General features: G+C 42.0%; 1 protein-coding gene and 1 long non-coding RNA gene across 5 annotated transcripts in view; one reads left to right on the forward strand and one right to left on the reverse strand.

The window, feature by feature from the left end:
• Positions 1-1,154: 1,154 nt before the first annotated feature.
• Positions 1,155-3,104, reverse strand: LOC310852195. The gene is made up of 2 exons (XR_014568027.1): positions 2,885-3,104; positions 1,155-1,205 (listed from the first exon to the last, which is right to left on the reverse strand). It is a non-coding gene; the product is annotated as an uncharacterized lncRNA (long non-coding RNA).
• Positions 3,105-4,308: 1,204 nt separating this feature from the next.
• Positions 4,309-17,715, forward strand: part of NCAPG (non-SMC condensin I complex subunit G) — a 37,007-nt gene continuing 23,600 nt past the window's right edge. For 2 of the 4 annotated variants that reach the window (XM_083754885.1, XM_083754888.1), the window contains exons 1-9: positions 4,309-4,452; positions 6,579-6,685; positions 8,832-9,041; positions 9,911-10,139; positions 11,295-11,440; positions 12,322-12,406; positions 13,420-13,612; positions 14,633-14,773; positions 16,128-16,268. In XM_083754885.1, the coding sequence (XP_083611011.1) occupies positions 6,581-6,685; positions 8,832-9,041; positions 9,911-10,139; positions 11,295-11,440; positions 12,322-12,406; positions 13,420-13,612; positions 14,633-14,773; positions 16,128-16,268 (1,250 nt within the window). In that variant the 5' untranslated portion in view covers positions 4,309-4,452; positions 6,579-6,580. Of the gene's footprint in view, positions 4,473-6,009; positions 6,115-6,578; positions 6,686-8,831; positions 9,042-9,910; positions 10,140-11,294; positions 11,441-12,321; positions 12,407-13,419; positions 13,613-14,632; positions 14,774-16,127; positions 16,269-17,715 lie in introns of those variants that run through there. The other 2 variants (XM_083754886.1, XM_083754887.1) reach the window with 2 other exon arrangements.

Genomic DNA, 17,715 nt, shown 5'->3' on the forward strand with positions numbered 1-17,715 from the left:
CCTGCATTCTTAGCCAGCTGCTTCTCTGCACACCCCTCTAATGTCCCTTCTTTGTTTTTCCTTCCCTCCCCACTTAAAATGTGGTTACAAAGCATGGATCCTCAGGATCTTTGCATTGGGTCACCCCAAATTCACCATCAGATCACATAGCATGTCCATGGCTACAGCCTGCCCCCCCCCCCAAATCACATACCCACTGTTGCCTGGGGCTGCAATGGTGCAAAAACGTGGTTACAAACCATGGATCCACATGGATCCTCAGGATCTTTGCATTGGGTCAGCCCAAATTCACCATCAGAGCACATAGCATGTCCATGGCTACAGCCTGCCCCCCCAAAATCACGCACCCACTGTTGCCTGGGGCTGCAATGGTGCAAAAACGTGGTTACAAACCATGGATGCACAGGGATTCTCAGGATTTTTGCATTGGGTCAGCCCAAATTCACCATCAGATCACATGTCTGTGGCCACAGCATGAAGCACAAAAATGATACATCCACTGTTTCATTCAGAATGTTTTTTTCCCTTGTTTTCCTCCTCTAAAAACGATGTGCGTGTTATGGTCAGGTGCGTGTTATAGAGCGAAAAATACGGTATTTCTGTCACTGGACAACTTTTAGCTAGGTAAGTCTACATCTGATGAAGAAGCACATAAACTGCTTTCGGTAAACGAAACTATTTTAAATTTATCTTCTGAAAATGTCATGTAATGGTAAATAATAATAATGACAAATAAAAATATTCATTTATAATACAACTGCAAGTACTTGAGAGGTGGTTGTTGTTATAAGTGCAGCCTGTTTACTTAGAAGCAAATCCTCAACATTCAAAGGGGCTTGTCTTTCAGACACATGTGGTCAAAATGTGATAAAGATCCCAACACCCTCACAATCCCACTTGGCAGAGACGTGGAAAAGGGCCTTCTCGGTAGTGGCTGCTTCCAGACTATTCAATTCCCTTTATGGAGAAGCTGGACTGTCTCCTTCCTTGCTGTCCTTCCACTGGCAGGTGAAGGACCTTGTTCCAACAGATTTTTGGGAAGTGGCTGCTTTGAATGACAGAGCTGGTGCCGTGCTGTTTTTATTGTCATCATTTGTATGTTTTAAACAGATTTTATAGGTGTGTAACATTTTAATTCTCTTAATGCTCAACTGTTAACATTTTTTAACGTTTTTGTTTTTTCTTATCTGTAATGGCCTTGAGTCCTGTCAAGGGAAAAAGGCAGAGTATAAATAAATATATCATATTGAAAAGAATCCTAGTTCGCGTGTGATTAAGGGCAGAGGAGGATTAAATAATAATAATAATATTTTAAAAAATTATACCCCACCCTTCCCAGTTTAAAAACCAGGTTCAGGGTGGCTAACAGCAAATATAAAACACTGATTAAAATGCAACTTAGAAACAGCATAAAACAGCATTAAACACAACATAAAATGCAGCATCAATATAAATAAAATTCAAAAATGCAGGGGTCATTTTGGAAAACAAACAAACAAAAACAACCCAGTCTGTAGACATCAAATGATCACCAGGGCTAACTGGCCAAGTTGGTCCTACTAGGGCCAGCAAGGGAAGAATTTAAATGTGGGGTCCGAGAAAGGGTTTCTTCATAGAAAAGCAAAGGGAAAAGGGAACAGAGGATCAGGCTAATTCAAATTGAAGGCCAGGCAGAATAGCTCTGTCTTACAGGCCCTGCGGAAGGAGATCAAGTCCTGCAGGGCCCTAGTCTCGTGGGACAGAACATTCCACCAGGTTGGAGCCATCACTGAAAAAGCCCTGGCCCTGGTGGAGGATAGTCTGGCTTCCTTAGGGCCCGGGACCTTTAAGCTATTATTATTCATTATTATACAAAAATGAAGATCATGGCCACTGGTCCCATCACCTCCTGGCAAACAGAAGGGGAAGAAATGGAGGCAGTGAGAGATTTTACTTTCTTGGGCTCCATGATCACTGCAAATGGTGACAGCAGTGACATTAAAATTAAAAAGAATAAAATTAAAAGACGCCTGCTTCTTGGGAGAAAAGCAATGAGAAACCTAGACAGCATCTTAAAAAGTAGAGACATCACCTTGCCAACAAAGGTCCGTATAGTTAAAGCCATGGTTTTCCCGGTAGTGATTTATGGAAGTGAGAGCTGGACCATAAAGAAGGCTGATCGCCGAAGAATTGATGCTTTTGAATTATGGTGCTGGAGGAGACTCTTGAGAGTCCCATGGACTGCAAAAGAAGATCAAACCTATCCATTCTGAAGGAAATCAGCCCTGAGTGCTCACTGGAAGGACAGATCCTGAAGCTGAGGCTCCAATACTTTGGCCACCTCATGAGAAGAGAAGACTCCCTGGAAAAGACCCTGATGTTGGGAAAGATGGAGGGCACAAGGAGAAGGGGACGACAGAGGACGAGATGGTTGGACAGTGTTCTCAGAGCTACCAGCATGAGTTTGACCAAATGGCGGGAGGCAGTGGAAGACAGGAGTGCCTGGCGTGCTCTGGTCCATGGGGTCACGAAGAGACGGACATGACTAAACGACTAAAGAACAACAACAAAAATAAAATGCACATCATTGAATCAGCAATCACTGCACTGTTCCTATATAAGAACATAAGAAGGGCCTTCTGGATCAGGCCAATGGCCCATCTAGTCCAGCATTCTGTTCTCACAGTGGCTGAACAGTTGACAAGCATTATTCCATCAGCTGGCATTTGGAAACATCACTGCCTCAAAAACTGTGCAGGCAGAGCAAAGCCTTTGTGGCTCATAGCCATTCATAGAATCGTAAGAGTTGGAAGGGACCCTGAGGATCATCCAGTCCAACTCTCTGCAGTCGAGGAATACGCAGCTGCCCCTTGGTGTTATCAGCACCACGTTCTAACCTCCTGACCTGTATGCCTGAAATCACTTGTGGAATCTTTGACAAGTCTCTTCTCCTCCATGAATTTGCCCAGCCCTCTTTTAAAGATGTCCCAGTTGGCGGCCCAACATTGCCACTTCCTGTGGGAGGGAGTTCCATAGATTAACTATATGGTTCCCTCATTGTGAGAAGTGAGGTTACAGGGAACCAGACAGAAGGCCTTCTTGGTAGTGGCGCCTGCCCTGTGGAACGCCCTCCCACCAGATGTGAAGGAAATAAGTAGCTATTTAGGGAAGTTTTTAATATTTTATGCTGTATTGTTTTTAACACTTGATTGGGAGCTGGCCGGAGTGGCTGGGGAAACTCAGCCAGATGGGCGTGGTATAAATAATAAATTATTATTAATGTTATTATTAATTTATTATTATTATTATTCTGTTGTGAAGAAGTGCTTTTTCTGTCCTAACTCTTCCAACGTTCAGCTTCATCGGGTGCCCATGAATTCTGGTGTTGTGAGAAGGGAGAAAAACTCTGTCTCCGCTCTTTCTCCATGGCTGTGTACTTTTTAGAATCAATGACTTTGGAAGGATCCTAAGGGGCATCTAGTCCAACCCCCTGCACTGCAGGAAACTTAAGGAAAAGATCCACTTGCTCAACTTCTGCTGAAAAGCATCCAAACTCCTGCCCTGCAGCCTCTTCTACTTGCCTCTTCTCTAAACCAGGCCCTCCAAATGTTTTGAGACTACAATTCCCATCATCCCTCACTTCTGGTCCTGCTAGCTAGGGATCATGGGAGTTGTAATCCAAAAACACCTGGAGAGCTGAGGTTGAGGAAGCCTGCGAGTCTAAACCAGTCTCTCTCAGATGGGAGGGAGTAGGTGCCAGGTATTTGGTGGACTACAACTCCCATCATCCTCGACAGCTGATTCTGCTAGCAAGGCATGATGGGAGTTGTAGTCCAACATAACCTTAGCATTCCGCTTTCTCCCACCAGAGTTGAAACCAAAAGGCTGCGTGTAACTCGTGTAACTGAAAAGCCCACAACCGCAGCAACTTTTCCTCATGGCAAAGAGCTGGCGCCGTTTCGACCCTGGAAGACATTTATGCAGGCAGCGCCAGTCACCGTGGCGCGAAAGGGCCTACGGACAACCCGAAGTACCGTTAGCGCTGACGTCATTTGTTTGCCCCGCCCCTTTTCCCTCCCCCAGTCACAACCCGGGAGTCTTAACCGCGCCCCTCCTCCGCCGCCGCGCTTATCTTCCGCCAGGATCTCGCGAGATTTGAAGCGGAGAGAGAGAGAGAGAGAGAGAGAGAGAGAGAGAGAGAGAGAGCGAGCGAGTGAGCGAGCGAGCGAGCGAGCGCTCCGCCTTCTCAACCTCGCGCTTCCTCCGTTGGACGCGCGATAAAAAGATTTCGAAGTCTTCAGCATCTCGCGAGAATAGGGTGGGGAAAGAGAGAGCGCTGGAGCTCGGCCCCGCCCCTCGCCTCTGTGGGCGTGTCCAAATTTTGAAGGCGACGGCGGGAAGAGGGAGGCGCGCGGCAGTTGGAGCGTGGTAGCGGCTGGGTCGGCTTCTGGTGGCCTGCGCTGAGTAGTTCAGGTGACACGGGTCTTTTGAGGGCATGTGAGGAGAGGGCTGGCTTGGGAGGGCTCCGCCCCCCGCCGCCACTTTCCCTCTGGGTGGGGTTTTTATTGGGATTATTATTATTATTATTATTATTATTATTATTATTATTATTATGTCTATACTGCTTTATCTTTTGCAAACCGCTTTGAGGTTTTTCCACGACCGAGCGATGTATGAAGCTTTACGGAATGAAAGGAATTAAATACATACGCTCATCAGTTTCCTGCGATAGAGAAAGGCGTGCCAAGTCTATTATTACCTGCAGGAGAGGGATGAGATTGTAAGCCGCCTTGGGCGAGACAAGGCGGCCTGCAAAGTCAACACACAAGAATACAGGCACCCGTAAATGGAATTTATGACCTATAAATGAATATATCGCGACACAGGTTTGGGATGAAGCTGCTTTTTAAGCGGTTTTTTCTCCCACAAGTTCTTACAGGAATCGGGCAGAGGAGAGGAGGGAAAGCGAATGGCAAACGCGGCCAAGGACCAGTTGAAATGCTGTCGCTTTGAAATACAGTCTTACCTCATGTGATGTTTGCTTCATGATACGTTTTTTCAGGTTGTGACCCAGAAGTACCGGAAAGGGTTACTTCCGGGTTTCGCAGATGTGCAAAATGACATCATGCGCAGAAGCGGTGAATCGCAACCCACGCGTGTGCAGATGTGTCGCTGTGGGTTGCGTTCTATGCATGTTGCGAACGGGCCTCCGGAACGGATCCCGTTCGCAGCCAGAGGTACTACTGCCCATTCAATTTTAATAAACATAATGAGGTTACCAGACTTTAGGCTATCTTTATCCAGATAGGAATGCAACTGGGCCATCAAGCAGTTTACAAAAATAAAAATAAAACAGAAAAATTCACAGCCATACTAAAACAGATTAAAATTACAGTCATACCTCAGGTTGAAGTAGCTTTGGGATGAATACTTTCGGGTTGCGCTCCGCAGCGACCCGGAAGTAACGGGCTCCGTTTCACCGCTCGTGCATGCGCAGACGCTCAAAATGACATCACGGGCAGATGCCGAATTGACATCACGTGCAGACGCAGGTTGCGTTCACTTCTGGATGCGAACGGGATCCATTCCGGAACCCCGTTCCGGAATGGATCCCGTTCGCATTCAGGGTACCACTGTACCTCAATAAAATAGTCAAAAATCAACATGGATATTTATTGCAATAGATATGCTGACTCCTGTATTCAACCACAAATCCACGGACACATCATGAACCACTGGAATGATGTTTGGTCCATGAACCACAGTTTGGGAACCCCTGTTCTAGGTTCAATCCCTGGCATCTCACACTCCCAGATATGGAAGAGAAAGCTTCCTATCTAAAACCTGGACAGGTGTGGCACATCAGAGAAGTCATTGGTTTAGAATGACAAGTAGTCTGAAATGATAGAAACTGACGGTTTGCTCTTTATGTTCTTTAGATTAGGCATCAGTATGTGTGGTATTAGTGGCTCTTGTAAGTAGCTCTACTATCTTCTGAGGCAAAAGCACATAGCCTTTCTGCTCCCCTTTGAGGGCATTTTTCCAAGGGCTGCATACTGACCGTGGGTGGCACAGAAGCCATTGTTTGGCATGGTACCTCCTTTACTCTCAGCCTCCATTACCCCATACTGCCAGGTATGGGAAGTCCAGTAATTTTTACCTGAGGCCTGAACTGATCACTTGCATAGGGCTTCTGAAAATGGGCTGCATATTTCTCACTTGTGTGCCCTAAAGAAATGAGAGGGCATGTGCTAAAATAAAAAAAGTGACATTGATTTTGAATATATTCCACCTGTGGAAACTGCAGGTGGTTTTTCTGAAGTTTTGTCGTTCTAATCTTGCTTGTTAACTACTATGGAGACCTTTGGTGGGAAGGCAGAATATAAGTGAAATATGAAATAATTTAGAACTAGCTTTCAAATAAGACTAAGAATAAAAGGGTTTGCAAAGTAATACAGGTAGAAGCTTGTGTTTAGGCAAGTTGAAAAAACTTGGAAAACTCTGATGGTTGATCCATGGTGATGCGAACACCTAGTGAAGTGGGTTCCATGAATGTACAAGATTCAGTTAAGTTTTTAAAATGACCCATTTCTTTGCAGCTATGAAAGGGAAGAACTTCAATATTAAGGAGACCTTTGAAAAAGCTCAAAAAGCTCACCAAAATCATGCAAAACTTGTGGCATCCTTGAAGCACATGTACAATGAGGTAAATATTATTAATTTCATGCTTTTTGACTTTAACCCCCAAGGGTGGCTAACACATTCATAAAATACATTGGTCTCACTGAAAACCTTAACCTTTACAAAACCATGCAATGGTTGCTTCAAGAAAGATATTGGGTGGGAAGTAGAATATGTAACAGAATATGTAACAGGAAAGCTTGGGCAACTGAGCATATCTAACAGGCGTGTGAAAGTACCTTCATCTGCCTGCCTTCCCTAAATAAATACAACTGCAGAATGTCCATATGGATTTGCAAGTACAGTGGTACCTCGGGTTAAGTACTTAATTCGTTCCGGAGGTCCGTACTTAACCTGAAGCACCACTTTAGCTAATGGAGCCTCCTGCTGCTGCTGCACCGCTGGAGCACGATTTCTGCTCTCATCCTAAAGCAAAGTTCTTAACCTGAAGCACTATTTCTGGGTTAGTGGAGTCTGTAACCTGAAGCGTATGTAACCCAAAGCGTATGTAACCCGAGGTACCACTGTAGCGAACCATGTTCAGTTTACAACAGTATATTTTGCAGCAATAAACAGTGCTTCACTTCCATATAACAGTTCTCAAAGTGCTTCATGTTATGTTGGTACAGAACCCTTGTAGTATTATTGTATTGCCTAAGTGGAGGAGGAAAGCAAGGTTTGAAAGGGGCCTACTTATGGTCACCTATTGAGTTCAGGAAAGGTGACATTTGTCAATGAACCCATTAAACTGTTAACTATAGGAAACATTAAGTCATTCTTTTGCAGGGAATGATATTGTAATCAATTGCTATGTTCTTAATATGTTATATTTCCCCAGATTATTATAAGCGCCAGCCTTATTTCAGACATTGTGATATATTGAGATATTGCAACGTTTAGCTGGCGATATATATCATGATACTGAAAACCAGATATCACCCATACTGTTATAATATATGTTTTGTTGATATTTTGTTGATGAGAAAAAACTCGTTTTCCCTTATGGGGTACCCAAGAGCCCATACAGAGACGTTTGTAGGTTCTCTATTGGTAGGAGAAAATAACAGACCAACCAGAGAATATTGAGAAGTGAAGCAGCTAGTAAGCCTGATCTTTATTAAAGCTGTTGCAACAGGGTGCTCCGCTTCCACACACAAGGGGGAGAAAAACCCAGAACAAAGGTGTGCCCGCCCTTATATAGACTTTGAAATTGCCCACTCTCAAACTCCAGACCGCCCCCAGAAATATTCCACATACATCACAGAAAGGGTGTAGCCCAGGTCCATTTACCCCAATACATCATACATACATCACAGGGGGCGGTCTAAAACAGAATCCTGAGTGTGTTGTTTATCTCCTGTCTGCCATTTACCTGACTGCATTATCTGGGTTTTGGCCACTCTTTGTTATTATAACTACTTAATTCCTGAATCCAGGTCACAGGCTTACCCTATTCACACCTTAAGTGTGCCCTTGGCAGGATTTGTGAGCACAGAGACAATGGGGAGATTTCCCATTTCCTTTCAACCTTGCAGAGAAATATTTGAGGTCATTTTGGGAGAGAAAGTGGTTTCAGGACTTTTCTGTGGGTTTCACACATGTGGTTTACATGTGTTTGCTTGGTACATTTATGAACCAAGGATTAAGGATATATATATCCTTAAAATTCTTATAACAGTACTAAGTCTTCTCATGTCACAGTACAGTACAATGGAACCTTGGTTCTTGAACAGCTTAGTTGATAAACCAATTGGCTCCCGAACGTCAAAAACCTAGAAGTAAGTTTTCCGTTTTTCAGAAGCTGAACGTCCGACGTGGCTTCCGCTTGAGTGCAGGAAGCTCCTGCAGCCAATTGGAAGCTACACCTTGGTTTTCAAATGGTTTCGGGAGTCAAATTGATTAAGTTTGAGAACCAAGGTTCCACTGTACTGTGACATGAGAAGACTGTAAGTATCAACAAAACATAGCTTATGACTAGTATTTCAGAGTCTTAATCTTCAGTATTTCAAGACTTAATCTGGAATTTTCAAGCTCTGTCCAAAGAACCAGTTCTCAGTGGAAAGGATTTTAACATATCATTGGATTTGCCCATTTTTTAAATAAAGGTCTGTTCCACCATTGATCAATTTTGATACTGAAATTGCATTACTTACTGTGTAACTTTGTTCTAGTTGCAGGACAAAATCTCTTTTCATGAGGAATTTGTTCATTACCTTAAATTTGCCCTGATTGTCTACAAAAGAGAACCTGCAGTAGAACAAGTGATAAATTTTGCGGCCAAGTTTGTTGTTTCATTTTATGAGCCAGAAAAAGATGACACTGAAGAAGAGGAGCAAGTGGAAAATTCTCTTCTGAATTATTTGTTCAAGTTTCTGCTTGAGGTACCTTAGCAATAATGTAATGGTGAAAAAGTAGCATTGGATGCATAATGCTCCTCTTTATAGTATGATCTAATGTACACCATATGAATCTGCATATAAATGGGGTGTATTTTATTTTCTTAATGGTGATGTAAAATCAGACTTGTTATATTGGGTAGAAATCACACTGAATGCAAGGGCTGTGTTATCTTTCCTGCTCTTAAAGACATAAAGCAGGCATAGGCAAACACGGCCCTCCAGATGTTTTGGGACTACAACTCTCATCATCCCTAGTTAACAGGACCAGTGTTCAGGGATGATGGGAGTTGTAGTCTCAAAAACATCTGGAGGGCTGCATTTGCCTATGCCTGACAAAGCAATGATAGATTTTGTTTGAACAATCTGTGCTGCTGACCAACATTCACCTAAGGTCAGAATTTCTGGGGTGCAATTATAGGGGTCTTGGATATGCAGTTGCTAAGGCTCCAGTTTGCTCAATTGATTTCTATGGGATATGGCTGTGTTTTGGTTATAATTACAGTCTGCATTTATGTTCTATAGTCTTGCATTCAGCCACAGCTGAAGACCAGCTTCATAATTGCTGTCTTAAGCACCAAGTTTATTTTGCAAAGCCATTCAGGTTTAACCTGGTGTCATTCATTCCTGGGTTAAAGATCCTTTAAATGGAAAAATAAATAATTTAAGATTAAGACTGACTGCCAGGATTGTAAGAATAAATGAAGGGGGTGTTATACCAAATAATACATTTGGTACTTAAATATTGGGTGAATTTATGAAATTTTTATATGTGAATACTTGAAACTATTCATATTTTTTATACATAAGAACAATAATGCAGGAATACTAAAAATCAACTCCTTCTTTTTAAGTCTCACCAAGCAAACAGCAGTGCAGTACGATTTCGGGTGTGCCAAATTATTAATAAGCTTCTGGTAAGCCTGCCGGAGAATGCTCAGATTGAAGATGAGCTATTTGATCAAATTAGCAATGCCATGTTGCTCAGAGTGAAAGATAAAGTTCCAAATGTGAGAATTCAAGCTGTGCTGGCATTGTCTAGACTTCAAGATCCAAAGGACAGTGATTGTCCTGTGGTTAATGGTACGTTGTTACTGTATCAATGATATTTATTTTAATTTAAAGATGTATTTTTATCTTTTCAGTTCTTAAAAACTGGCTATAATAGTTAAGACATTAACATTAGTATTGAATTCTGCCTGGGAGACTTGAATGTAATTATTCAAGCAACTGAAAGTAGTTGATACTTTATAATATTGGAAAATAGATATGTATGAATATAGAACATAGGGTACAAGAACAGTTTATGGTAATGGCCTAGTTGGGGAAAAGAAAAAGTTAGAAAACTGGCCTGGTTTGGAAGTACTGTACTTTTCCTGGCTTGTTATGGTATAGTCTTGCTTGCCTTCCCCCTTCATGAAATTGAAATCTACTGAATAAACATTTGTTTCGAAATCTAATTTTTAAAATCTGTTTTTCTTTATTTTTAAAATAGTTTTGAACAATACATTTTTTTGGAAATAACCTGGTTTAAAATGATATCTGAATATAATGCAAACAATCTCTTAAAACTGAATTTATGACCCTCTTATAAAAGGTTGCTTTATTTGCAGTGATAACAATATGGGGGGGGGCGTTTCATCAGTCATCAAATAGTTCAGTTGTTTGTGTCAGTTTATTATGACTTGTTACTGGGTTCCAGGGACTGGAGAGTTAACACGGGTGTCATCCACAAAATGGTGACCTTGTACTCTTGTGACTCCAGAATGGATTTCGAAAAAGCATGGGGAAGTGGAGGGGAAGAGGAAGAGGACATCAAGCCAAAACAGCTCTTCCTACTGTGGTTAGGTCACAGGCTACTAGTTTCTGTATCATGTTTGCCTTGGTTTGTGTCAAGTTTGCTACACTAGTGTAACTTAATGTTTCCTGTAGCAAATATGTGAAGTATGACTGACATGTGCTCTGCCTTTTAAGAATCAGGGGCATGTGCTAGGAAGCCCTTCGCTTGTTGTCAATTCCAGCCTATTTCCCTGAGTATTTACATCTGGTGTGGAAAAACATTGTCATATCTTGGCCCATCAACTAAAGGTCTGCCAAAAATGTAGAAGTTGTGCATCTAACATGAGCATCATAAAATCTTAATGCAAAGGGTGTTGGCCACTTGTTATTCATGTACATTTTCTTTATGTACATTTTCCGGTCATTAACATACTCTGTGTAATACTGTTTTTTGTTTAGTTTACAGTAATTTAATTGAGAACGACTCCAATCCGGAAGTCAGACGCACTGTGCTGTCATGTATTGGTCCATCAGCTGAAACCCTGCCAAAAATTATAGGTCGTACTATGGATGTAAAAGAGACGGTTAGGAAATTGGCATACCAGGTAAGTCAATATCTTACTACAAATACTTACATTGCTTCTTAGTAATATATGATGTAAACATTTGGAGAAATCAACTTTATTCTCTCTGGGGAGCAAAATTATGTTTGGGGTACAGGTGTAAATTTATGTATAGGTGTATTTGCAGTGTTTTTTTAAACTCGTTATAAATATTGCTGGTTCTGATCATTGTGCCAAGGAAGTCAGTTCAAACTGCATCATAGCAGTTTTTCCAATTAATCTACTGTATTCTGGCTGCCGAGTGTTTTTCAAATGTGAGAATTCAGAGCTGCACAGTTGCATCAAATAATGGATGCAGCCAGTTCAGAGGTCTGGAGGAGCATGATGCAGATGTGCATTTGTATCCATATTAACCACTGAAGAATGCTTTTTATACATGGGTATTTATTGCTGGACTGGGATTTGTGTCAATAAAACATATCACCTCTTGTGGCCATAACAGGTTCTATGTTAGTGCAATGAATGTCTCTTTGAAAGTCTTAAGAGTTTAGTTCTGGGAAGTTTTCATGGGTTTCCTTTTAGAAGGAAAACAATATATAAACAAAACAAATACAGTGGCTCTTAATTTTCAGCCTGCTTACTTGCGAATCAATCCATTACATTTTATGATGGAATTAAAATGCCAAATTATATCTCGTATTCCACCTGCCCGAGTTCACTTCTTCTGAGCTTTTAAAGTGTGTTTTAGACACAGAATTTGAGAATTAACTCATAAAACTCAAGTTTCCCTTCTTACTGTTTTATTACTTACTATGGCAAGATTCCCAGTATGTAGCTGTTGTGATAGGCACATAAAGTTGCTTGCACCAATTTGTCAAAAGTCATTATTAGTAAAGCCCTAAAGTCTGTGTGCTCTTTAAAAGGTTTTGGCAGAAAAGGTTCATATGAAAGCTTTGACAATAGCCCAACGAGTAAAGCTTGTGCAGCAAGGGCTTAATGATAGATCAGGTAAGACATTTTTATTTTATTTTATAGTTGCCTATATTGTGTGCTTGTTCAGTGTGCCAATTCCTTATTTTTTCATTGCTAGCAAAATGCTTGAGAGCCATCTTGCTAACAATGGTAAACGAAGGCTGCAGTCCTATGCATTCTTGGGAGTAAGTCCCATTGCAAACTAGTGGGACATACTTATACAATATATTGCTTATATTGTAACAGTGGGCAATCTGGTTCTTCTTCTCCTCATGTGTGACAACATATGTAGTTCTCATGTTGGTGACAGGCTCCATCACTTCTGCCAGGCTTTAACAGACATACCTCTGCTTCCCACATTAGCTGAAAAGCCCTCTAAAAAGGTAAAGGAGGAGTTAGGCAGTAACAATGGATAGCCTTATGCAAGTATATGCATGTTGCTGTGTTGGAGAAATTTGTCTGACAGCTAGGATCTACAAAGAAACTTCACAGTGATGTGAAGAGACAGTATAAATATAATAGAAGAATATACTAAAATACATTGCATCTAAAGTATTCTTTCTGGGAAGCCCTCATTGTTTATAGTAGCACAGCTTTCATAAGGAAATCCTGATTTAGTGAGTCAACATAGACACACTAATGCAAAGTGCCTTCATTCCTCTCTTCCTGCAAGTAGGAATAGTTGGCGTCTGAATCCTGGCTTGTTTGGAAGCCATTTACCATAACTCAGTTTGCATGTAACAGGAAGCTGTTGTTAACCGTAGCTTCCCAGCTTGAATCTTGACTCAAGTGAAGGGAGAAGTGAAACAGAAATGAAGGTGTGTACAAAATCTTGGCTTATCAAGTCAGGAGTTGATAATGTGAACACTGCCATATATACGTAGCTTATATACTGTTGAATGTGATATGGCAGAGACAGTCAGCTTAATCACTAAGTGTGTGTGTGTGTGTGTGTGTCTCATAGTAGCTATTCTGTAAAGGGTTTTTTTTTTTTTTTTGCAAAATATTCAGAGAAATTATATCTCGATTTAAATTTCCCTGCTTAATAGAATCTGTAAAAGAAGTGGTGCAGAAGAAACTTCTTCAGGCCTGGCTACGGCTGGTTGAGGGAAATGTGCTAGAACTCCTTCATCGGCTGGATGTGGAAAGTTGTCCCGAAGTCGGTATTCCAGCACTTAATGCCATGTTTTCGCTGTCACCAGTCAATGACTTGATTAAAAACTTCTCAGACCTTGATGAAAGGTATGTACGTATGTGTTTGTTTGTTTTTTTAAAAAAAACTTTATACTTGAGAGTTGAATTTGGGAAAGTAAGTTAAAGGTTTCTGCCTCATTACTTGCCTAAACTTTATCCCAAGGACTAGTGAAATAACCATGTTTGTTTCTGAACATTTTTATGACATATTACTTTCTGAAAATAGTAAACTGAACTCATATTTGCTGGAATACCTATAAATAGCTAAATATCTGCAAGTAGCAGCCAGAACCTCCCGTTTTTAGGCAAATCAAAAAAGCAGCTACTAAAAGGCATCCTATTAACTAGTGAGGAATACTTTTTGGAAAAGCCATCAATGTATTAGTGGGCAAAGTAGCACCACTAAAGAGGATGTTTGTAGTGTGCATGCTGAGTGTTTGCAGACAGTTTTCCTGCTCCCTCCAACAACCCCTAAAAGTTTAGTCACAATTGGTTGAGAAGAAAAATGTCTATTAAAATAACAGATGAGAGGTGGTAGGGTATATGCACTCCCCCCCCCCCACCAGCAGTAATACTTCGGAAGATATTACCCCTCCCTCAACCTGGGTGCAGATGGCAGCCCATTTAATTTCTTCAGTAGAAAGAAATACAATTCCAAGAAACTGGGGTTAGTCTCTTAATAATGCGAAAAAGTGACACTACGAACCAACTTTCAAATACAGAGATTGCATTAATTTAGGATAAGGATAGTGCTCTGCTTACTAGTATTCGTCTAGCAACTAACTATGGAATAACATTTTGCATGGAAGATAATTATATTTTGCTTCAGTGAGGCATTCCTGCTGGTTACCATGAGATAATGATCCTTAAGTCATTTTTTAAATCAATGAAATTGTCTACAACATAATTCTTGTAACAGCTGCTCTGTCTTTTCAGCTTTTAATGTGTGTGGCTTAAAATGTGAATGCCAGCTTGTATATCTGTCAAATACTGTGATTGCCTTCTTAATTGACAAAGCAAACCCCCCCCCCCCGTTGAAAATGTAACGTGTATATATTTGTTTTCAAGGAAAGTAATTCCAATAGAAAAACTAACCGCTGAGAATGCTTTGTATTGGAAGACCCTTTGTGAGTACTTGAAATCTGAAGGGGAAGAATTCTTAGAGAACATTCTGCCAGAACCTGCCATATATGCAGATTATTTGCAAAGGTAAAGTAAACAAGAAAGTTAAAGCATTAGTCAGTGCTTTTTTCCAGAAAAAGAGGTGCCTGTACTCACCATGAAGTTGTTACAGTAAGTGGTACACATTTTAACAACAAAAAGAGGTGCCGGTAGTTGTGTACCCTTGAGTGCCCCCTGAAAAAAAATCACTGGCATTAGTTTAATTTATACTGCTTTTGGTCCTCACAGTTATTCTTCTTTTCATCTCCAGTTACTGGATTTGGACTTACATCTGTGTTGTTCACAAAACAATAATTAAACTGGTTTGCTGGAACATAAAGATTACTGTTACTACCGTATTTTTCGCTCTATAACACGCACCTGACCATAACACGCACGTAGTTTTTAGAGGAGGAAAACAAGAAAAAAAATATTCTAAACGAAACAGTGGATGTATTATTTTTGTGGTTCATGCTGTGGCCACAGACATGTGATCTGATGGTGAGTTTGGGGTAGCCCAATGCAAAAATCCTGAGGATCCATGTGGATCCGTGCTTTGTAACCACGTTTTAAGTGGGGAGGGAAGGAAAAGCACTCAAGGGACAAGGAGCATGCGTGGGGTGCGTGGAGAAGGATGCTGCTAATAATGCAGAAGAGGGGTATAAGCGGAGAAGGCTCCTCTCCTCTCCCGCTTTGCTCCTTTAAAACAAGCAGGCTCTGCTTCTCTCCCTCCTCCCCGGCTTAGAGAGCTGAAAAGCTTTGCTGCTATTTAGCGAGATGAGTGGGGAGGAGAGAGGGACAGAGAGCATGGTTTAAAGCAGCCAACCAGACAGGAGCCGCTTACACCTGTGTAAGCGGCTCCTCTCCCGCTTTGCTGTTTCAAAGCGAGCCACGGAGGAGGGAAGGAAGGGGAACCATGGATCCTCTGCTCACGACTGCAGCAGATCCCCCCCCCCCCGCCACCCATAGGCATTCACTCCATAACACGCACAAGCATTTCCCCTTACTTTCTAGGAAGAAAAAAGTGAGTGTTATGGTGCACAAAATACGGTAATTTATGTTCCTGACTCCTTGTAGAGTGTGCAGAAGTAGCTATGTAGGCTAAAATAGGTCTGTGTGAAAAAGAATCCTTTGGCACTGGAAAGTAGGACATGCTCTTGGGAGGTTCAACTAGACACCTTCTAACCGCCAGTTTTTCTTCATGTAAGGCCCAGCAAAGGAATAAAATAAAAGCAGTGATAAATGCATAGTATTGTGAAGATTGACGAGGCAGCAATGTTGTCTGTGGGTAGACTCAGTCAAATTATATTTGTAAGCCCTTTAACTGGTACAGTAACCTAAAATTCAAAAAAAATCAAGATGTTGCTTGCATCATACTGAATAACCATTTTTAAAAATTAAGTTACCTTCAGAATATGCCAGTTCTCTGTCAAGAAGAGAAAGAAGATATGGCTTGTGTTGAGCAACTGATGACGAAAGAGTTTATAGGTCAGCAGCTGATCCTTATGATAGGCTGCATGGATACCGCCGAAGAAGGAGGAAGGTAAGACTTAGTTTAGCAACAAAGAGATTTTTGATGTATATGTTATTCTGTTGACTTCGAATTGACTCAGAAATGTTTCAGTAGCTCAGTCCATTTTATTCAGCATTCTAGTCACTTGGTTTCATGTCAAAGTTCCAACATTAGTATTCATCAGTACAGCACCAAATGACTTGGTTTAATGGTCAAATTCACTTAAATAGCTTATTTTGAACATTTTTCTTTCTCTTTCCATCCTCCAGCACACCGAAACCAGAATATCTTTCTTGTCCTGGGACTGCAATGAAACTGTAGTGCTTTATACAAGCCTGGATAGGATGGCACTTACTACTTTGCTGTCCAACCAGGTTTTCCCCATAGATCCTGTCAGGTTCCTCTGTAGTTCCAGGATGAAGAATTTGCTATGTTCCAAGACAATAATGCCTACTCACAACACAAAGAGCTCATAGCCCACCTACACTCAGCAGCCAGAAACATCATAGCCAGACACTGGAGAGACCTGCCAGGAGTAAACATAGACCAATGGTATCAAATAGTATGGGAAACGGCCTTACAGTGGTACCTCGGGATGCGAACGAGATCCGTTCCGGAGCCCCATTCGCACCCAGAAGCAAACATAACTAGCGACAGCATGTCTGCACACACGCGCATCGCTTTTCGGCGCTTCTGTGCATGCGCGTGACGTCATTTTGAGCGTCTGCGCATGCGCGAGTGGCGAAACCCGGAAGTAACATGCTCTGTTACTTCCGGGTTGCCATGGAGCACAACTCGAACGCGCTCAACATGAAGCATATTCAACCCGAGGTATGATTGTATTAGAAAAACTAACCAACAAACTGAAACTAACACGGGGACAGACAGAAGAAAGACCCCTTCACCCCAGTTCGGTTCCCCTTTATCACATACAAAGCCCAACAAGACGAACCCACCAACAGGATTCAAATCAATATTGCTAACCAGATCCAAACACACACACCACACTCACACATGAAAACAAAGTTCACCACAGCCAATCACAAACAACCAACCAAACCCTAGGCCATGGGTTGACAATTTTTTTTCCAGCAGGGGCCTGGTCCACTGTCCCTCAGATCTTGTGGGGGGCCAGACTATATTTTTTTGGGGGGGGGGGAATGAATGAGCAATGATGAACGGTGTGTGAAAGGGCTCCGGAGAGGGCCTGATTTAAATGGTGGCCGCTAGAGATGGGCACTGAGCCAATCGCGGGTCCTGTGTCTTGCGAGTGGCAGGGGCTGGTGGTAGCGGGGGGACGATGAGTGGCATGCGAAAGGGCTCCGGAGAGGGGCTAGCAGCAACAAAGCCCAGCCCCCTTACTCCTCTAGGCAGGGCAGGGAGAAGCCAGGAGGAGGCACCACCGCAGTGTGTGTGTGAGGGAGAGGGGTGGAAATGGTGCAGCCTGTACAATCAGAATCAGATCTACGCGGCGATT

The sequence above is a fragment of the Podarcis gaigeae genome, assembly GCF_964106915.1.
Source record: "Podarcis gaigeae genome assembly, chromosome: 9".
Taxonomy (NCBI): Eukaryota; Metazoa; Chordata; class Lepidosauria; order Squamata; family Lacertidae; genus Podarcis; species Podarcis gaigeae.